This window comes from Hyla sarda, chromosome 3 (assembly GCF_029499605.1).
Source record: "Hyla sarda isolate aHylSar1 chromosome 3, aHylSar1.hap1, whole genome shotgun sequence".
Classification (NCBI taxonomy): Eukaryota; Metazoa; Chordata; class Amphibia; order Anura; family Hylidae; genus Hyla; species Hyla sarda.
Genome location: NC_079191.1, coordinates 309,237,455 through 309,260,219, shown reverse-complemented (window position 1 = coordinate 309,260,219; position 22,765 = coordinate 309,237,455). Strand labels below are relative to the sequence as shown.

At 44.3% G+C, this 22,765-nt stretch overlaps 1 protein-coding gene across 1 annotated transcript; it reads left to right on the top strand.

The window, feature by feature from the left end:
* Positions 1-18,143: 18,143 nt before the first annotated feature.
* LOC130362477 (protein spinster homolog 1-like) lies at positions 18,144-21,409 on the top strand. Its single transcript, XM_056567023.1, has 2 exons — positions 18,144-18,254; positions 19,841-21,409. The coding sequence occupies exon 2, from the start codon at positions 19,866-19,868 to the stop codon at positions 21,378-21,380; it is 1,515 nt and encodes a 504-aa protein (XP_056422998.1). The 5' UTR covers positions 18,144-18,254; positions 19,841-19,865; the 3' UTR covers positions 21,381-21,409.
* Positions 21,410-22,765: the final 1,356 nt, after the last annotated feature.

Genomic DNA, 22,765 nt, shown 5'->3' with positions numbered 1-22,765 from the left:
TTTATTTGGAATTTCTCTTTTCCTTACAAGCAGAGAGCTTCAAAGTTTAAAAAGATGCTAAATTTTTACATTTTTTATAAAAATTGTGAATTTTCACCAAGAAATGATGCAAGTATTGACGAAAATTTACCCCTACCATAAAGTTGAATATGTCCCAAAAAAACTATCTCGGAATCAGAATGAATAGTAAAAGCATCCCAGAGTTATTAACCCCTTAAGGACGCAGGGTTTTTCAGTTTTTGCTATTTCGTTTTTTTTTCTCCTTACCTTCTAAAAATCATAACCCTTTCAATATTCCACCTAAAAATCCATTTTATAGCTTATTTTTTGTGTCACCAATTCTACTTTGCAGTGACATTAGTCATTTTACCCAAAAATCCACTCCGAAACGGAAAAGAAAATCATTGTGCGACAAAATCGAAGAGAATACGCCATTTTGTAGCTTTTGGGGGCTTCCGTTTCTACACAGTGCATATTAATCTGTAGGTCCATACGGTTAAAATGATACCCTACTTATATAGGTTTAATTTAGTCGTACTTCTGGAAAAAATCATAACTACATGCAGGAAAATGTATACTTTAAAAATGTCCTCTTCAGACTATATGCGTTTCCCTAAGCCTGATACACCTCGAGAAGCCCTGAGAGTGTTTGAGAATATACTCTGTCTCTGAATCAGAAAGGGAGACATTCAGTTCTTTTTCCCACAACTTTATGTAGCCAGGCTTGGTTGAGGGAAAGGCATTCCCATACAGGGTCTTGACATATGATAATTAGTGTAGTTGCGGAGAGGACGTTGTCAAAGACCTCTCAAAGTCCGTACATTCTCGAAGCTCACCAACCAACTTAATACATTTTGTAAAGCAGAGTTTCAGATGTGCCACATGTATAAATGATAAGCCAGCGAGGGGCAACACAGAGCGTAGCGTGGCTTCAGAAGGAACCCATCCGTCAATGAGCAATTGATTGATGGGGTAACGATTGAGTCCTTCCCATAGTGACGTATATGTCGGCGACTCACAGTTCACGAAAACCGGTATCAGACCAGCCGGAAGGATAGGGGAGACAACAGGAGAGAGAGTAGAAGCAAGAGAGCGCCAGACTGAGAATATGCCAGAGAATAGAAGAGATTCACCCGATTGAGAATAGCGTTGTTTGTTCGGAAGCCATAGGGACTTTAGAAGACTGTCCCCAAACACCCACCGGGCCCATTTCCACTCATACATGAGGTGTGAATCTGGGGATGGGGGGATGGGAGGTTGGGAGAGAATCCACCTTCTCAATTGAATGTTCCGATAAAGTTCAGCTACATCTGGGATCCGCGGCCTCCTGTATTTCCACAAGTAGGCAGAAAATATCCTCCTAATGGAAAGAAAGAAGGAAGGGGGTAGTCCAATCAGTAACATTTGAAGTTTGTACGTTATTTTAGGGACAACGTAAGTCTGCAGGACGTTATGCCTTCCAATCCACAATATTAGAGGGATATCATATTCTTTCAAGAGGGATTGGATGTCCGTCAATAGGGGCTTGTAATTTGCCTGAAATAATGTGGAGGGGGAGGATGTAATGTTGACACCCAAGTATTTTAGGGAGGAAGAGGCCCATGGAAAGGGGGAGAGCGATTTGAGATGGTTAACCCTAGTTTGAGACAGCGTGATGTTTAGTAGGTCTGACTTCGTCACATTGACTTTAAAGTTGGTCCAAACTCAGAGAATAACGACACCAGGCAGGGGAGACCCTCCTCGGGTTTCGTGAGAAGAAACAACAGGTCATCAGCAAAAGCTAATGTCTTTAATTCGCCATCAGGCGTAGATATACCTTTCACCTCCCTTAACTGTCGTATTTTTTGAAGGAGGGACTCCATAACTAACACAAACAGGGTGGGGGAAAGGGGAGGGAGGGGAGATCGCATCATTAACTAATAGAGAGGCGTAGGGGTTAGTGTATAGAGAAAGGATTGCTGTAATAAAGGGGGCGGGAATCTAAATTTACTGATAACTGCCTTCATATAAGACCAACTGACCCTATCGAAGACCTTCTCGGCGTCTACGCCGAGAAGGACCAACGGGAGCTTCCTTGACCGAGCACATTGGATGGAAGATAGGAGTTTGAATGTATTCGTTCTGCCCTCTCTCCCCGGGACAAAGCCCGACTGTTCTGGAGCTACTAGATGGAGGAGGTATAGTAGTATAAAAGTGTTGAAAGGCCAAAGCTATATATGGGGTGGAGGTATGAGTTGGACCCCCCTTCTCCTTTATTACATGGATACGCTGCTTGACTCTAGCTTTCTTGATGAGGGACGACATTAAATGACCTCCTTTGTCCCCATGGGCGTACAGTTTATGTTTGTGATGGAGGTAACTCTTGGAGGACTGGTCGTGTAGATGGTCAAGTAGTTTTTCTCAAAATGCCTTAAGTTCAGATAGGGTTGCAGCCAGCAGTGAACGTTTGTGAATCCCCTCTAGCCTAGGCAATATCACGTAGCATCTGATCTGCTTTTTGCCTATATTGCTTCTTTAACCTGGACCCCCACGAAATGAGAATGCCTCTAATATAGGCCGTATGGGCCTCCCATACCACTGGGGGGGAAGGGCCTGAGGGTTCGTTGCTCTCAAAGTATAATTGAAGATGGCGTTTTATGTCAGGAAAAGCCAGAGGGTGGTCTAGGATTTTCTCATTCAATTTCCACTTAAAGGAGGAGGGGGAAGCATCAGGTAGAGAAAGAAGTAAAGAAACAGGGGCATGGTCTGAAATCGTGATCGTGTCAATACCTGTATCCATGATGGAAGGAAGTAGAGATTGGTGGACCAAAAGGTAGTCCAGTCGTTGATAGGTACGGTGAGTCGTCGAATAGTGTGAGTAGTCTTTGACGGAGGGGTTCCGAAACCTCCAGGAATCTAGAGTAGATAAATCATTCAGTTTAGTATGCAGTCTTGCTAAGAGTTTCTGTGAAACATGTGAGGTGCCAGAGGAAGAGTCTAAGCAGGGATTCAACACAACATTAAGATCCGATCCTACTATGATCGGGCCATCCGCAAATGTTTTCTGGTCCGTCAGGACTTGGAGTAACCATGGGACTTGGGCGTGATTCGGTGCATAGATATTAGCCAGAGTGTATTTGGACTGGAAGAGCTGAATGCGTAAAAACAACACCCTACCCTCTGAGTCTGCGTGTTGCTATAACATTTTAACAGGAAGGGAGTGATGTATGGCTATTGACACACCCTTCGATGCCGAGATCTCATGGCAGGAGTGGAACTATTGATTAAAGTATCTCGTAGGTAACCTAGGCAGTTTATCTCGCTTGAGGTGGGTTTCCTGCAAAAAGGCTATGGACGCTCCTAATCTCCTAAGCTGGTCCACAACATGATGTCGATTTTCCGGGGTATTCATCCCTCTGACATTGTAAAAGACCAGTGCGATATCTGCCATCCTGGGTAGGAGGGAGGGCAGGGAGTTATGAGGGAGGGAGGGAAGGAGATGGGTTAGAGAGTGTAGGGTAGCAGGAGAGGAACGGAGAGGAGTAAAGTAGGAGAACAGAAGTAGCCGGATGGATTTAAAGTGTGAGTAAGGGGTAGTGTAGGGAGAAAGAGAAACAAAAGAACAGAAGCAATCAATGCAAATACAAGAGATACGAGTATCTCAGGGATTGGGAAACAGAGTATTCCTAGTCTGTGGTAACCAGAGAGCAGCTCCTAGGAGAACGAAATGGTCTATCACAGATATCAAATAGTAGAAAAGATGACAACTATAACAGTTCAAATTAGGCAGGTACCAGCCTCTAACTCAACAATGAACAGTAAAGAGATGCACCGCTGACCCAGTGTACAGTAGCAGTCCCGATTGTGCAGGGAGGAGGGGTGGGGGGTGTCGGAAAAGGAGGGGGGGGGGGGTGAGGGGAGGTTAGGGCTGAAATATAAGTAGGGGGGGCGGGAAGTCAGAACAATGGGAGGGAAGGATAGAATGAAGTAGGACATAGGGAAAAGGATGGTGGAGTGCGGAGCACAGGGCAGTACCAGGCGCATATCTACGGATAACCCTAGCATTGAAAGAAATATCGTGTATGAAAATCCAGAAATAGGGATTCAAGTAACCTGAAGTGTTCTGAGTAGTCGACTTAGATGTGCAAATGGGTGGGAGGGAGAGGGGGGGGGAGGTAAAGGGAGCAATGGAGGGTAGGATAAGGAAAGCGCTGCAGGGTGAAGGGAAAACCAGAACACAGTTGGAGCAAAATATATATACCACAGTAGATACACCTGTAAAAGTACAAATTTCACAACATAAGGATCACATAGGGGAGGTGGGGAGTAATCAGCATTCAGGGCAGCGTTTGTGCCACAGCAGTGTGAGCAGAGGGAAGGGGGGGGGGGGAGAAGTCACCATCCAGGGTAGCGTTTATGTCTCAAAACAGCAGGAGGACAACAGAGGAAGGGGGGGGGGAGGGGGGGTCCATAAGCCATGTGAAAGTCATTCCAGGGTTCACTTGTAGTAGTAGGGGTATAGGTATGGAGGACCAAGGTCTGTTCACAGTTCCGAGAATCCCTGAGAGAGGCATCTGGAGGGGGTGACCGTATTGGGAGAAGGGGGGGGGAGAGGGGGCACTTCTTCTGGAGAGTCAGTAATCAAGTAGTAGTCTCGGGGCATGGTGTATGGGGTGAGACATGTAGGTGTCAGGAGTACACGGGTAAACAAGGGGTCAGGGGTAGCAAACCTGGACGGCTCCGGCCGTCAGTATGAATCGTCCATTGCTGGGGATCAACGGCTCCAGGCATTACAGAACAGGCAGGTGGTCGACCAGGCGCGGCAGTCAGCTTCAACGCGGCGAGGGTCACTCTTTCACTGGAGTCTTATTCTGTTTTGTAGCTTTGAAGCGTGAGATCACTCGCCACTCCTCGGGTCTCGGAAGGTCAGGAAGAGGGTTGAGATCCGATACCGGGAGCCATGAAGGAATATCCACAGGTGAGATATCCAATGTTGTCCAGATGTTTGCAAGGTCAGCTGGAGTGCGCACAGTTAGTCTGCGGCCATTATGGTTTATGGAGAGGCTGAACGGGAACAACCAGGCATACTGTAGACCCCGTTCTCTCAATACCTCAAGCAGGGGTTTCAAAAGGCGCCGCTTAGCCAGGGTAGAATGTGCAATGTCCTTATATAGGGCGACCTCGTCACCTCCATAAGTAACCGACTTCTTCTCCCGAGCTGCTTGAAGGATCGCAGCAGTGTCCACATATGACAGCAACCCACAGATCACATCTTTCGGGGGGTCAGTAGGTTTAGGCTTCGGCCGCAGAGCTCTGTGGATCCATTCAATAGTTATGCATTCAGCACGTTCAGGTCCCAGTAAGGATGCAAAGATTTCAGCTCCGACCTTTCGAAGTGCTTCGGCAGCCCACGATTCAGGTATACCCTTGAACTATATATTTTTTCTACGACTCCTATTCTCCTGGTCCTCTATGAGGGCATACGTGGAGTTTAGGTGTGCTTCAAATAGGTCGGCCCGGTCAGTGAGGGCCGCCGAGTAATTGGAGAGAGCCGAGCATGCAGACTCCAGTGCTTCGGTCTTATTGCCAATGGCCATTACTTCTGATTTAATGTCCGCAAGTTCAGTAAGCACTGGCTTAACCGCTTGTGCCAGGGCCTTTTTCATGAAGTACTTCAAAAATTGTTGCATCACAGCAGCGGGAGACGAGCCATCACAGTCGCTGTCCTGCTCACCTTCTTCCATAGAGTCTCTCTGTGAGGCAGTGTCCAGCGCCATCTTGGGTAGCCGAGCGGGAGAGATACCACCTTTTTTCTTGAAGAATTTGGACATTTCAGCTTGTCCTTTCTGCGATTTCGGTGATGCGCCAGGGTCACCAGGTACTTGTTTGCCGTATTTGACCATCATTTGCTAAAATAGGGAGAGTTATAGGTGCTGTTTCTCTAGTTAGACGGGAGAGCTGCAGGCTCACGCGTCCATTCCGTTCTGCGGCTAGGCTCCGCCCCTGATGTGACAATATTTAACCCACTTTTCCTTGCAAAAGTGCTAAACAGCAGATTTTTTTTGTGATTATTCAGAGGAACGATGATTTAACACGAGTTTGAATGTGATTGGTTAATTCTGAACACAGCCACATCCTCAGTTATAAGAGGGTGAGCATTCTTATGCAACCAGGTTGTTTTTTTTTTTTTCTTTCTTTCTTACCAAAAATTTCAGTTTTGCAATTGAATTGTTCACGTAATAGGTCACATTAGAGGTGGAGAAACTTCTGACATGATTTATCTTTTCCTCATTCTTTAACATCACAAGAGCCTGGCAGTTTAACAGGGGTGGGTTAGAGTTTTTATACTCACTTTATGCAAATTATTCCCTGCATTTTCCATATACTTCAATGAAAAGGTACAAAATGCTGCAAAAGGGTATTGGTGGGTGGCAACAAACCTAGTGTTGGCACAAGGGGAAATTTATGGCCATAAGGTACCAGGGGCTCTTTGAAGAGAGGTACAGAAGGCATACTGCAGGGGGCAGGAGATGGGGAGGGGTAGGAGGTCACACATTCAGTGGATGGGGCTCTTTTCCCCAGGAGTAGAGGATTCCAGAATAAAAGCGACTCACCGCTGTGAACTTAGGCCGGTTGAGTGGGCAATTTCAGTGTTGATACATAAAAGGAAACAGAAGGAAGTATAGAATAGGAGGATTTTGGCACCGTTGGAACAGCAGCAGATGAGTATGCTTCATTTTTTAAACACCCCAACACCATTAAACCCCTTATAACCATTTTAGCCTTAAGGACCATGGCAATTTTAGTTTTTGCACTTCAGTATTTCCCTCCTCCCCTTCTAAAAATCTTATTGCTTTCAAGTTTCCACCTACAGACCCATATAAGAGCTTGTATTTTGCCTCACCAATTATTTTTTGTAATGACATCAATCATTTCATGAGAAAATCTACAGTGGAACCCCAAAATTATTTGTGGCATGAAATTTTAAAAAAAGAACAACCCATTTTTATAACTTTTGGGGGTAACTGTTTCTACGCACCTTTTTGTAAAAATGACACCTTATCTTTATTCTGTAAGTCCAAATGATTCCAATCATACCCAGTTCATGTAGGTTTTATTTTACTACTTTAAAAAAAATTAGGCTGGGTTCACATATATAAGGCACCCCGCATAGTTTCCTTCCGGAGTGCACCAGATGGAAACTAATGCAAAACTGATTCCATTCATTTGAATGGGACAGTTCACAATCATCCAGCGTCCCAATTTTGACGCCGGATGGTTGGACATGCTGGACAGCACCAGACAGTGGAGTGCAGTTTGCTGCATTCCCCTGTCCGGTGCCAAAAACAATGGACACCGGATGCCATAAACTGATGACAACTGATGCATGTTGTCATCAGTTGCAGAATCAGTTGCATTGAGATTTAGGCTGAGTTCACCTATGCCAGATGCCGGACATATGTGAACCCAGCCTAATACAGTCATGGCCGTAAATGTTGGCACCCCTGAAATTTTTCTAGAAAATGAAGTATTTCTCACAGAAAAGGATTGCAATAACACATGTTTTGCTATACATATGTTTATTCCCTTTGTGTGTATGGGATCTAAACCAAAAAGGGAGGGAAAAAAAAGCGAATTGGACATAATATAACACCAAACTCCAAAAGTGGGTTGGATAAAATTATTGGCACCCTTTCAAAATTGTGAAAAATAAGATTGTTTGAAGCATGTGATGCTCCTTTAAACTCACCTAGAGAAAGTAATAGGTGTGGACAATATGAAAATCACACCTGAAAGCAGATAAAAGGAGAGAAGTTCACTTAGTCTTTGCATTGTGTGTCTGTGTGTGCCACACTAAGCATGGGCAACAGAAAGAGGAGAAGAGAACTGTCTGAGGACTTGAGAACCAAAATTGTAGAAAAATATCAACAGTCTCAAGGTTACAAGTCCATCTCCAGAGATCTAGAAGTTTCAACCCATGGCACTCTAGCTAATCTCCCTGGGCGTGGACGGAAGAGAAAAATTGATGAAAGGTGTCAACGCAGGATAGTCCGGATGGTGGATAAGCAGCCCCAAACAAGTTCCAAAGATATTCAAGCTGTCCTGCAGGCTCAGGGAGCATCAGTGTCAATGCAAACTATCCATCCATGTTAAATGAAATGAAACACTATGACAAGAGACAGAGACAAAAAAAAAGCACAACTACATTTTGCCAAAATGAACTTGAGTAAGCCAAAATCCTTCTGGGAAAATGTCTTGTGGACAGATGAGACCAAGATAGAGCTTTTTGGTAAAGCACATCATTCTACTGTTTACCAAAAATGGAATGAGGCCTACAAAGAAAAGAACACAATACCTACAGTGAAATATGGTGGAGGTTCAATGATGTTTTGGGGTTGTTTTGCTGCCTCTGGCACTGGGTGCCTTGAATGTGTGCAAGGCATCATGAAATCTGAGGATCACCAACGGATTTTGGGTCGCACTGTACAGCCCAGCGCCAGAAACCTGGGTTTGCATCCAAGATCTTGGGTCTTTCAGCAGGACAATGACCCCTAACATAAGTTAAAAAGCACCCAGAAATGGATGGCAACAAAGAGCTGGAGAGTTCTGAAATGGCCAGCAATGAGTTCAGATCTAAATCCTATTGAACACCTGTGGAGAGATCTTAAAATTGCTGTTGGGAAAAGGCGCCTTCCAATAAGAGAGTCCTGGAGCAGTTTGCAAAGGGAGAGTGGTCCAACATTCCGGCTGAGAGGTGTAAGAAGCTTATTGATGTTATAGGAAGCAACTGATTTCAGTTATTATTTCCAAAGGGTGTGCGACCAAATATTAAGTTAAGGGTGCCAATAATTTTGTCCAGCCCATTTTTGGAGTTTGGTGTGACATTATGTCCAATTTGCTTTTTTTCTTCCCTTTTTTTGTTTAGTTCCAATACACACAAAGGGACTAAACATGTGTATAGCAAAACATGTGTTACTGCAATCCTTTTCTGTGAGAAATACTTCATTTTCTAGAAAAATTTCAGGGTTGCCAACATTTACAGCCATGACTGTAACTACATGCACCAAAATGAGTATACTTAAAATGGCCCCTATAACTTTTTATTTTTCTACATACAGGGCAATATAAGGAGTCATTTTTTTGTGTTGTGGTCTTTAGTTTTTATTAGTACCATTTTTGATTTGGAGAGACTTTTTGATTGCTTTTTATTAATTTTTTAATGGTATATGAAGTGATTCAAAATGCACAATTTAAGGCTTTGGAATTTTTTTTACGTGTATGACATTGACCATGCTATTTAATTAACATTATATTTTAATAGTTTAGAAATTTATGCATGTGGCGATACTACATATGTTTCTGTTTATTTTTGTTTACATTATTTTATTTAAAAAAAAATGGCAAATTGGGTGATTTTATTAGGGGAGGGGCTTATTCATATTTATTAACTCTTTTCTCTTTTTACTTCTATTTTTAGTCCACATAGGGGGCTATAACATGCAATCTTGCCATTTCATACTCTGTTCAATGCTAGGCTTTGGCTCAGCATTGATCAGTGTTATCAGTGCTCTTCTGCTCTAGCCTGCAGTGGCTGGCTGCAGCATCAGAGCAGCGTTTGGAAGGTGAGGAGACACCAAGGGCAAGGGCCCTCTCAGATGATCGGGACCCGCGATTTCACCACAGATGTCCTGGTTAGCTCCCTGAGCTAACCGGCAATGTAAAATCCTTTATTTAAATGTCAAAGTTGATTGTGGCATCTAAAGGGTTAATGCCAGGCATCATTCTGATCGGTGATGTCTGGCATTACCGTGGGTCCTGGCTGCTGATAGCAACTGGGACTCACCGGGTATGAAGCACACTCAGCTCATGAGCATGCTTCAAACTGTGGGAGCGGGACCAGGAATACAGGTATGCCCTTGATCCTTAAGTATTGGGGACCAAGGACATACCTGTAAGCCCTTGGTCCTTATGCTGTTAAAGTAGTTATCCAGGAAAAAACTTTTTTTTATATATCAACTGGCTCCAGAAAGTTAAGCAGATTTGTAAATTACTTCTATTAAAAAATCTTAATCCTTTCAGTACTTATGAGCTGCTGATGTTGAGCTGTTTTTTTCTGTCTAAGTGCTCTCTGATGACACGTGTCTCGGGAACCGCCCAGTTTAGAAGCAAATCCCCATAGCAAACCTCTTCTACTCTGCTCTCTGCTGACATCTCTGCTTGTCTCGGGAACTGCACACTGTTGCCAGACAGAAAACAACAACTCAACTTCAGCAGTTGATAATTATTGAAAGGATTAAGATTTTTTAATATAAGTAATTTACAAATCTGTTTAACTTTCTGGAGCCAGTTGATATATAAAAAAAAGTTTTTTCATGGAATACCCCTTTAAAAACATTTGCCCCCCACTGGAGTTTTTCTTTTTAATTATCCATGTGGTGCCACTGCAGAGGAATAAACCATGGGCTACCAGGTTCACCTGTAAATTACAATCGATAGCTGGGAGTAGATGGGCTTATTTGCCGGGAACATTGTCAAGTACAAATTAATTTTCCAAGATAAAACTTTTTAGGGTACTTTCATGTGGGATGGATCCACTACATATTTTCAGCTGATGCAATCTCAAAGATTCCTCATATAAATCCCCAAATAAAAATCCAGAGTTGCGGATTTTGCTATGGAACCAGCAAAAACTGTAACACTGTGGATTTGTTGTGGATTTTGACTTCTCTATGGAAGTCAATGAAGAAAATTCCGAATAAGGGTGCATTCACACCAGGGGCGGACACAGACAACAGAGGGGCCCCTGTACAAAGAATATGCCTGGGCCCCCCCCCCCCCCACCCAGGTAATATGTTTGCTAGGTAAGCAGGTAGTACGTTTGCAAGCAGTAAATTAGGTAAGTAGAACATTCTCTAAGTAGGTAGGCAAGTAGTAAGTTTGCAAGTTATTTAGGCAGGTAGTAAGTTCAGTTGGTAGGAAGGCAAGTAAAAGGTTTGCCGCTAGGTAGGTAGGTTACCGTATATACTTGAGTATAAGCCGACCCGAATATAAGCCGAGGCCCCTAATTTCACCCCAAAATCCCAGGAAAAGTTATTGACTCGAGTATAAGCCTAGGGTGGGAAATACATCATCCCCCCCGTCATCATCCAGACCCCCGTCATTAACACCCTCATCATCATCACCCTGTCATCATCACCCTGTCATCATCCCCCCTTCATCATCCCCCCTTCATTATCACCGCCTGTCATCATCCCCCCTTCATCATCCCACACCCCCCCTTCATCATCCCCTTGTCATCATCCCCTTGTCATCATCCCACACCCCCCTTCATCATCCCCTTGTCATCATCCCACCCCCCTTTATCATCCCCTTGTCATCATCCCACACACCCTCTTCATCATCCCCTTGTCATCATCCCCACCCCCCTTCATCATCACCTTGTCATCATCCCCACCCCCCTTTATCATCCCCTTGTCATCATCCCACACACCCTCTTCATCATCCCCTTGTCATCATCCCCACCCCCCTTCATCATCCCCTTGTCATCATCCTCTTGTCATCATCCTCTTGTCATCATCCCACACCCCCCCTTCATCATCCCCCTGTCATCATCCCACACCCCCCCTTTATCATCCCCTTGTCATAATCCCACACCCCGCCCCCCTTCATCATCCCCTTGTCATCATCACCACATGTCATCATCATCACCGCTTGTCAATGTCTGATACAGTGGTCTTCAACCTGCGGACCTCCAGATGTTTCAAAACTACAACTCCCAGCAAGCCCGGGCAGCCATCGGCTGTCCGGGCTTGCTGGGAGTTGTAGTTTTGAAACCTCTGGAGGTCCGCAGGTTGAAGACCACTGCGGCCTTCGACATCATCCAGCCCCCTCTCACCCCCTTTAGTTCTGTACTCACCTCCGCTCGGCGCTGGTCCGGTGCTGCAGGACTGTCCGGTGGGGAGGTCGTCCGGTGGGATAGTGGTTCCGGGCTGCCATCTTCACCGGGGGGCCTCTTCTCCGCGCTTCGGGCCCGGAATAGAGGCGTTGCCTTGACGATGACGCAGAGGGACGTTGGTAATGAACGTACCTCTGCGTCGTCGTCAAGGCAACGTGACTATTCCGGGCCCGAAGCGCGGAGAAGAGGCCCCCCCGATGAAGATGGCAGCCAGGAACCACTATCCCACCGGACGACCTCCCCACCGGACAGTCCTGCAGCACCGGACCAGCGCCGAGCGGAGATGAGTACAGAACTAAAGGGGTGAGAGGGGCTGGATGATGTCGAAGGCCGCAGTGGTCTTCAACGTGCGGACCTCCAGAGGTTTCAAAACTACAACTCCCAGCAAGCCCGGACAGCCGATGGCTGCCCGGGCTTGCTGGGAGTTGTAGTCTTGAAACCTCTGGAAGTCCGCAGGTTGAAGACCACTGAGGGCGGAGAGTTCACTCGAGTATAAGCCGAGGGGGGTGTTTTCAGCACGAAAAATCGTGCTGAAAAACTCGGCTTATACTCGAGTATATACGGTATACGTTTGTTAGGTAGGCAGGAAAAGCATTTGCTAGGTAGGTAATATGTTTGGTTGGTAGGTGGGTGGCCATGTTACATTTGGTAGGTAGGCCCTTAGTCCAGTGTTTTCCAAACAGGCTTTGGCTGTTTGGGCATGCTGGGAGTTGTAGTTTTGCTGGAGGCACTCAGGTTGGGAAACACTGGACTAAGGGCCCAACTACCCACCAAAATGCCACCTTCTGCTGCAAAACTCTAACTTCCAGCTTAAGACTGTCTGAGAATGCTGGGAGTTGTAGTTTTGCAACAGATGGAGAGACAATGTTTCGAAAACACTGCCGTAGTTAGTGTTTCCCAACCTGGGGGCCTCCAGCTGTTGCAAAACTACAACTCCCAGCATGCCCGGACAGTCTTAAGCTGGGAGTTAGAGTTTTTCAACAGCTGGAGGCACCCAGGTTGGAAAACAATGGACTAAGGACCTACCTACCAAACCTGAGTGTCTCCAGCTGTTGCAGAACTATAACTCCCAGCATGCCTGGACAGCTAAAGACTGTCAGGGGAATGCTGGGAGTTGTAGTTTTGCAACAGCTGGAAGTCCCCAGGTTGGAAAATACTGACTAAGGCAGTGTTTTCAAAACAGTGTCTCTCCAGGTGGTCCAAAACTACAACTCCCAGCATTCCCGGACAGTCTCTAGCTGTCAAGGCATGCTGGAAGTTATAGTTTTGCAACAGCTGGAGGCACACTTATTTGTAAACACTGGTGTAACACTGGAGGCACACTGATTTGTAAAACTGGTGCTGAAACAATGATGACACTGAGCGCACCGTGATTCACTGACCTGCAGGAAAAGCAGAAGGCGGCGAACAGAGAACGGGACACCAATATTGGAGCAACGGGGGAGCATAGACAGTTGAGTTAGTTTCTTTTGGAATAATTTTCATCCCTGGCACAGTGGATAAAACTAAAATAAAATACTAAAAAAGCCAGCAAGTAGAAGTAAAACGTCCGTCTTTATTCAGGGTTCTTCCTTAAAAGCCTTCACGGTGGCAGACAAACTGTGAACATATCAAAAATATGAAATATTGCACAAACAGAGAGGGGTCCCAAGCCTGGCTGACGTGTTTCTGATCTATCGATCCTTACTCATAGCCTGTAGATCCTCAAATGAGGCACCCTTATATACTCCAGGGAATTTTCCCCATTCCCACAGGAAGGGGAGGGACAGGTCCACATCACATGTGCACGTGATTAAAACAAAAACATGGGACCAAACACAGATAAATTATTCGGAGACATATCAGTAATGTAATATTAAATCTGTTTTGCTATTTAGACCATGGGGTTGAATGCAATTCAAAAGATAAATCCACATGATTTCCCTATTGTGGAGGGATCGAATATGGTCACCTCCCCTTTTATTTAGGTTCACCTTCTCAATGCCTGAGAACCTGAGGGAAGTGGTGTCTGAATTACGACATATTAGAAAATGTTTAGATATGTTAGAAATGTTCGAGCTTAAAGGGCCAGCAGCATGTCTAATGTGCTCTTGCATTCGTTTTTTAAGGGACCTTTTGGTGGAACCCACATATGTTAAGTGACATTGTGTGCACATGATTTTATATAAAACAAAAGTGCTATCACAGTTTATAAAGTTGTGAATGACATGGCATTTGCCATCCACCGTACCTTCTATTTTCTGCCATTTTTCGGCAAAGGGACATACCACACACCGCGATTTACCGCACTTGTGGAAGCCCTTGGTGCTAATCCACTGGGTGGTAACACTAGCCGTGTCCACCATACTGGGAACAAGGAGATTGGATAGAGTAGGTGCCCGCCTCGCTGCAAATCTCACACCTGACTTCATAATCTCCCCTACTGTGGGATCTGTTGATAGCAAAGGTAAGTGTTTAATTACAATGCGTTTGATGTCATTAAATTCTGGACTGTACGTGGTGACAAATGTAGGACAATCTTGTGATTCAATTGGTTGCTTACTTGTAAAAAGGGTTTTTCGATCCTTAGGATCCACTCTCGACCGAGCTTTTTTCAAGAGCCATCCAGGGTAACCTCGAGCCGCCAGGCGTGTGCATGCTGCATCAGCTTCCCTGCGGTACACCTCGGCGGAAGAACTGTTCCACTTAATTTGTATAAGTTCACCTACTGGTATGGCTCTTACTGTTTGTTTGGAATGGCATGAATTCGCCCTTCGGATGGTATTGCCTGATATATTTTTTCTGTAAGGATCAACCTCAATTTTATTTGTATCAGGGTTGCCACGTAATATGACATCCAAAAAGGGGGTTTCACTTTTACACCATGTGGGTAAACGTAAGATTGAACCGATTATTATTGATATATGTCATGAATGCATCAACGGTCAGATGGTCAGACGACCAAATGATGAACACATCGGATACATACCTCCCATACCATGCGAGGCATGTGGAAAATGGATTGGTGTCAGAAAAAATTAACTGCTCCTCCCACCAAAAAACAAAAAGCTTAGCCCGAGCTGGTGATGACTTTGCTCCCATTGAAGCACCCGTGCGCTGCAAATAAAAATTGTTACCAAACATAAAATAATTGTGTTTTAACACAAAATCTACCATCTCAATAATGTAATGTCTCAAATCCACAGAATATTTAGAAAATCTCATCAGTATATCCGAGATAGCTGATAATGCCAGGTTTTGCGGAATACTGGAATAGAGCGATTCAATGTCGCAAGTAAGCCACGACAGAGAATCCCTCCATGTGAATTCATCCATGATTTTTAGCAAGTGCTTAGTGTCCTTGATATAACTTGGGCATTGCATAACCAGAGGTTGCAGTACTGAGTCCAACCACTCGCATAGGTGCTTGTTAAGGGATCCGATCCCCGCCACGATCGGACGCATCGGCGGCGGGAATCGGTCCTTATGCAGCTTGGGTAGCGAGTGGAAGATAGGAATAATTGGAGCAGGCACGAAAATATAATCCACTTCTTTTTGGGTCAAAATAGATCTGGCTTTCCCCTCTTCGAACAGAGTCAACAGTTCTTTTTTAAAAGGTTCAGTGGGATCCCCACAAAGTTTAAGGTAAGTTTTATCATCAGATAGTAGATTTTCATTTAAATTGATATACAGTCCCGTGTCCATACATACTACCGAGCCGCCTTTATCAGCGGATCGGATCGTCAATTTTTTTTTATTTTTATTTCTTTATGGCATCAGCCTCCTTTTTATTCAAATTAGGACATTACTTTTGATTGTAGATTAACCAAATCTTTCATGATAAGGTCCTGGAACCAATCAAAAATTGCTGGTCTGGTCTGTATGGGGTAAAAATGTTGGTTTTTAGTGGAGAAGGTATGTGCAGTATTCACTTCATCACAAATTGATATCCCACTATTTTCAAGGAGACAGAGATCTCTAAAAGCAATTTGTTCTGCTGATGTATGCATTAGTGGTAAATTAGGGTTTATAGAAAGTTGAGGTGGGTCCGATGGTTCATCAGCATTTTCCACAAAAAAGTTTCTTAACTGTTAAAGTTCTCACAAATTTATTTATATCCAAAATTGTCCAATAAACATCAAAATGATGTGTAGGAGAGAAACCCAGTCCTTTCCACAGGACCGAGGTTTCTTCATCTGTAATGATTTGTGCAGAAATGTTGATGACCTGAAAATCCTCTTTTATTACTTTTTCCGTTTGTCCTTGTTACGCTCCGAAGCTCTTCTTCCTATGTTTTCTGCACCGCGCCTTCCTCGTTTTTTGACTGTCTTCTCGCATTGCGATTCTTGTGAGTGTTCACATATTGTGGTTCTGAGTCCCCGCTAGTGTCCGTGGTATCTGAACAATCTGAATTTTCAGTAAACTCCTGGTCAGAAGAACTAAATTCACATGGAGCGATTCTCTGTCGTGGCTTACTTGCGACATTGAATCGCTCTATTCCAGTATTCCGCAAAACCTGGCATTATCAGCTATCTCGGATATACTGATGAGATTTTCTAAATATTTTGTGGATTTGAGACATTACATTATTGAGGTGGCAGATTTTGTGTTAAAACACAATAATTTTATGTTTGGTTACAATTTTTATTTGCAGCGCACGGGTGCTTCAATGGGAGCAAAGTCATCACCAGCTCGGGCTAAGCTTTTTGTTTTTTGGTGGGAGGAGCAGTTAATTTTTTCTGACACCAATCCATTTTCCACATGCCTCGCATGGTATGGGAGGTTTGTAGACGATGTGGTCATCATTTGGTCGTCCGACCATCTGACCGTTGATGCATTCATGACATATATCAATAATAATCGGTTCAATCTTAAAGGGGTATTCCAGGCAAAAACTTTTTTATATATATCAACTGGCTCCAGAAAGTTAAACAGATTTGTAAATTACTTCTATTAAAAAAATCTTAACCCTTTCAGTACTTGAGCTTCTGAAGATAAGGTTGTTATTTTCTGTCTAAGTGCTCTCTGATGACACCTGTCTCGGGAAACGCCCAGTTTAGAAGACGTTTGCTATGGGGATTTGCTTCTAAACTGGGCGTTGCCCGAGACAGGTGTCATCAGAGAGGACTTAGACAGAAAAAAACAACCTTAACTTCAGAAGGTCATAAGTACTGAAAGGATTAAGATTTTTTAATAGAAGTAATTTACAAATCTGTTTAACTTTCTGGAGCCAGTTGATATATAAAAAAAGTTTTGGCCTGGAATACCCCTTTAAGCCCCAGGATGCCCTTGGTGCTAGTGGGGTTAAAAGGTCAAAAGATTAAAATATGTAAACTAAGAAGACACTGTGAAGTACGGGGATATACTCGGCAGGCCTGGAGAAATATTTTTCTAAAAGATGTTTTTATGTACTTGATGTATTTCTAGGTGTATATTAATATATATATATATATATGTGTGTATATATATATATATATATATATATATATATATATGTCAAAGAAGAAAGCAGCACTCCTAAAGCGTGAGTAGGTGCCTCCAGCTAGGATCCGGGTACAGGATCCTGCATACGTAATTCCAAGGAAAATGCTGTGGCACTCAAGGTATGGTGAAAAAATGAAAACTATTTATTCATCCCAAATGTGCAAAGAGCAAGTGGCTTGATAATGATGGTGTGAGACCATTGAAACGTTGCTCTTTGCACATTTGGGATGAATAAATAGTTTTCATTTTTTCACCATACCTTGAGTGCCACAGCATTTTCCTTGGAACTACATATGCAGGATCCTGGACCCGGATCCTAGCTGGAGGCACCTAATCACGCTTGGAACTATATATATATATATATATATATATATATATATATATACACACAAATCAAAAAATATGTTGCAGTCTCTTGTAATACCTTTTTTATTGGACTAACAGAATTTTGTAGAGACAAGCTTTCAGGATTCCTCCCTTTATCAAGTCCAATAGTCAAGGATTAATGATCAAAGGACTTTATAAATTATCAGGGAGGAATCCCAAAAGTTTGTCTCTACAAAATTCTGTTAGTCCAATAAAAAAGGTATTACAATCTGCATCACTGGACTAATACGGCTACTCACATTTACTATACAGATATACACATACCTGAAGATGGTTTAGAACCTTGTGATGTCACACATGCTTGTGATGATGTCACCGTAAGCTGTACAAGGAGGTGCGCGCCGGCTGCAGTCTCTTCAGTGTGTTTTGCATTCACAACCTGTGGTGCAAAGTGTTTGTTAGAGAGTTTCTATTTGCGATAGAGAATTCAAGATTTTGACCGTTCCTTGTCTGAAGAGAGAACCACAAGGTAAGTCTCAGCCTCTTCTGTTCATACATACACAGGGCTTTTTGTTTGACAGTTTTTTTTTATTGCTGTTGCTTTTTTTTTTAGCAAAAAAAAACAAGAAATTAATTTCCAAAAGAAATAACAAAAGTTATATTCCTCATAGCATTGTGACAATACTTGGCTTAGGCATTAAACATAATAAAACGCACAGATAGTATCATGACCAGAGCTTTTTCTTGCAAAACTGCTAAAATGCAATTATGCCCAAAAAAGCCCCCAAGAAAAAGAGTCCTAATTCATGAAGTTCTAAAAGATATAAGTCTATGAGAAAGATTTGGTGGTGTAGTAAAAGAATGACAGAAAGATTAGGGCAGAAATATAATAAGTATATAATAGAATTCTATGTGTACTAACAATAGAAATACTCCGGGTACTCCGAAAGGGAAAATTTTCAAATCAACTAGTGGCAGAAAGTCATATAGGGGATGGATAGATCCCAATGAGGTGGGGTAGGTTCATTATTAGTAAATGTATATAGCAGGATAGCCCAATTGTATCTACAGTATGAAGTTCACATGGCCCAGTGACCATACAGCCAAGCCCTTATAATCCGCCATTACTAGGACAGATTCAGGGTTGTCAGATATTACTAGGACCGGACAGGTTTAGGGTTATCAGATATTACTAGGACCGGACAGGATCAGGGTTGTCAGATATTACTAGGACCGGACAGGTTCAGGGTTATCAGATATTACTAGGACCGGACAGGTTCAGGGTTATCAGATATTACTAGGACCGGACAGGTTCAGGGTTATCAGATATTACTAGGACTGGACAGATTCAGGGTTATCAGATATTACTAGGACCGGACAGGTTCAGGGTTATCAGATATTACTAGGACCGGACAGGTTCAGGGTTATCAGATATTGCTAGGACCGGACAGGTTCAGGGTAATCAGATATTACTAGGACCGGACAGGTTCAGGGTTATCAGATATTACTAGGACCGGACAGGTTCAGGGTTATCAGATATTACTAGGACCGGACAGGTTCAGGGTTATCAGATATTACTAGGACCGGACAGGTTCAGGGTTATCAGATATTACTAGGACCGGACAGGTTCAGGGCTATCAGATATTACTAGGACCGGAGAGGTTCAGGTTTATCAGATATTACTAGGACCGGACAGGTTCAGGGTTATCAGATATTACTAGGACCGGACAGGTGCAGGGTTATCAGATATTACTAGGACCGGACAGGTTCAGGGTTATCAGATATTACTAGGACCGGACAGGTTCAGGGTTATCAGATATTACTAGGACCGGACAGGTGCAGGGTTGTCAGATATTACTAGGACCGGACAGGTTCAGGGTTATCAGATATTACTAGGACCGGACAGGTTCAGGGTTATCAGACATTGGTAACCTCAGGGAAGACGTCTCCATATAAAACACTTATAGAGAAGCGTCTTCTTCTGAGGCTGCGATGGTCTTAGTGTTATCTTGTGGTTCTGTGCTGGACATTTCTGCTCTGTATGAAGGATCTATTGTATAATGACAGGAATGATGACATGTTGTCTAATGTGTTCACTTATCTCTCTCTCTCTAGTGTTTTCAGGCTCTGACCTGTGACCATGGCCTCTCCACAAGACCCATTGCTGAAGGAGGAGGAAAAAGCAATGGAGGACCATAGTGATATGGATGTAGAAAAGGGCGATATCCCTGAGAGGCAGAACCTGCCATCTCTAAGCGTGATGTCCACCGCACGTTCCATCATCACCGTAGTGATCCTCGCCTTTGTTAATTTGCTCATCTATGCAAATCGCTCCAGCGTGGCGGGGGTGCTGCCTTATATACAGAAAGCATATGACACCAATGCTAGTCTGTCCGGCTTATTGAATACATTGTTCATTGGAAGCTACGTGCTGGTCGCACCAATTGCCGGATATTTGGGCGACCACTGTAATAAGAAATATACTGTTTGCGCAGGAGTCATCGTTTGGCTGAGCATGACACTTACCCTGTCATTCATCCCTGACGGGTACTTCCTGCTCTTCCTGCTGACGAGTGGACTGGTTGGGGCCGGAGAGGCGACTTTCTGCACCATCGCCCCCTCCATCATTGCAGACCTTTTTACAAGTGACCAGCGGACCCGCATGCTGAACGTGTTTTACTCCGTCATACCTGTAGGCTGCGGACTAGGATACATCATCGGGCCCAAAGTGACTGATGCAGCAAGGGGCGATTGGCACTGGGCATTTCGGGTCACCCCTGGCCTGGGCCTCATAGCTGTGGCTTTGATGATTTTGGTCACAAAGGAGCTTCCAAGAACGACTACAAACGGGAAGAAGAACAACAAATCCCAGAAGTTTGCCAAATGGGCAACAGATCTGAAAAAACTATTTAAAAATCGAAGCTTCATGTTAACCACCATGGGATCGACGGCTGTATCCTTCATAGTGGGAGCCATAGGTGTATGGGGTCCGTCATACCTGACCCACGCACGAACACTCCTACAAGAGAAGGACCCTTGCCGTGCTGAACCGTGTGACTATCACGACATCCTAATATTTGGTGTGGTTACAGTCGTTTCCGGCATTCTGGGAGTTGTAGCAGGGACGGAGATAAGTAAAAGATATCGCAAATCCAACCCACGGGCGGACCCGCTTGTGTGTGGATGCGCGATGATGCTCTCCGCCCCTTTTCTTCTGTTGGCATTGACTTTTGGCAACATCAGCCTCGTTGCCACCAACATCTTCATCTTCATCGGAGAGACGCTTCTGTCAGTAAATTTCACCCTCATATCTGACATTATACTAAAAGTAGTAACTCCGTGGAGGAGATCTTCAGCCCTGGCCGTGCAGATGACAATCTATCACCTCCTAGGTGACGCCGGCAGCCCGTACCTCATCGGCCTGATATCTGACACCTACGAACGAGGATATGCCAAATCCCCTCTTCTGAAATACCGTAGCCTGGAGTATGCCCTCATGACCTGCACCATAATGGCAGTCATCGGAGGGGCCTTCTTCATGGCCACGGCCCTATATATAGAGAGGGACGAAAAAGAAGCAGAGATGGAATCAGAACCTCCGTCATCCTCCTCCTCCTCACTGCTTCCTGCCGATGAGGACCACGCTTCAGACTGAGGAAAAGTCATTGCTTACCTTTATCTCGTTTACTTCATTAAAAAAAAATTTTGAAAAAAATAACTGCATTTGTTCTATGTTCCACTTTACCCCTTATTCTCTACCCAGGGGCGGACACAGACAGCAGAGGGCCCTTGTGCAAAGAATGTGCCTGTGCCCCCCCCCCCCCCCCCCCCAAAAACATCAATTGTTAACAACCCCCCCCCTTCCATGTGTCACTTACTCAGGTGGACCCCCATATGTCACTTTCTGTATAAGTTTCTAATTATTTATTAAGGCCTCCCATATGCCGCAGCTCATTCAAGCCCCCCACATTAGGTAGCATAGATTCCCAACATTAGGTAGCATAGATTCCCCACATTAGGTAGCATAGTTTCCTCACATTAGGTAGCATAGTTTCCCTACATTAGGTAGCATAGATTCCCTACATTAGGTAGCATAGTTTGCCCACATTAGGTAGCATAGTTTGCCCACATTAGGTAGCATAGTTTCCCCACATTAGGTAGCATAGTTTCCTCACAATAGGTAGCACAGATTCCCCACATTAGGTAACATAGTTTCCCCACATTAGGTAGCATAGTTTCCCCACATTAGGTAGCACAGATTCCCCACATTAGGTAACATAATTTCCCCACATTAGGTAGCATAGTTTCCCCACATTAGGTAGCACAGATTCCCCACATTAGGTAACATAGTTTCCCCACATTAGGTAGCAGAGCTTCCCCACATTAGGTAGCATACTTTCCAACATTAGGTAGCATACTTTCCCCACATTAGGTAGCACAGATTCCCCACATTAGGTAGCATAGTTTCCCCACATTAGGTAGCATAGATTCCTCACATTAAGTAGCCGTAGCCCCCCCAAACACACAGACAGACACAGACACACACAGAGACACACTTACCTGCCCTGCACAGCGCTTCTCCTCTCCGACAGCGGCCTGACGAGCGACGTCACTGACGTCCTCTTGTGCGGGTCTGCAGAAGTACGTCACTTGTGCGACGTCCCTCGTCAGACCCCGGTCGGCCGGAGGCAGACTCACTGTCTAAAGTGCCCGCTGCGCTATTATACCCCGCAGCTGCTTTAGAACAGTGAACAACCCTACCATGAACCTGCTAGGCGCAAAAAAAAAAAGGGGGCAGCAAAATGCCGCCCCTGAAAAGTGCCACCTGGGACTTATGGTCCCACCGGGTCCCATGGTAGGGCCGACCAGAGGCGGCTCTAGACTTTGTGAGGCCTTAGGCGAAACTTGAACATGAGGCCCTGCTTTATTTTCTGCTGAAATTACATGGTGATCCGGCTGTGAGATGGTTATACTGTGACATCACTGTGTATTATCCCTGTACTGTGACATCACTGTGTATTATCTCTCTACTGTGCCATC

Excerpts from the sequence above, each read along its gene's own strand:
- LOC130362477 (XM_056567023.1), top strand. The coding sequence starts at position 19,866 with ATGGCCTCTCCACAAGACCCATTGCTGAAGGAGGAGGAAAAAGCAATG.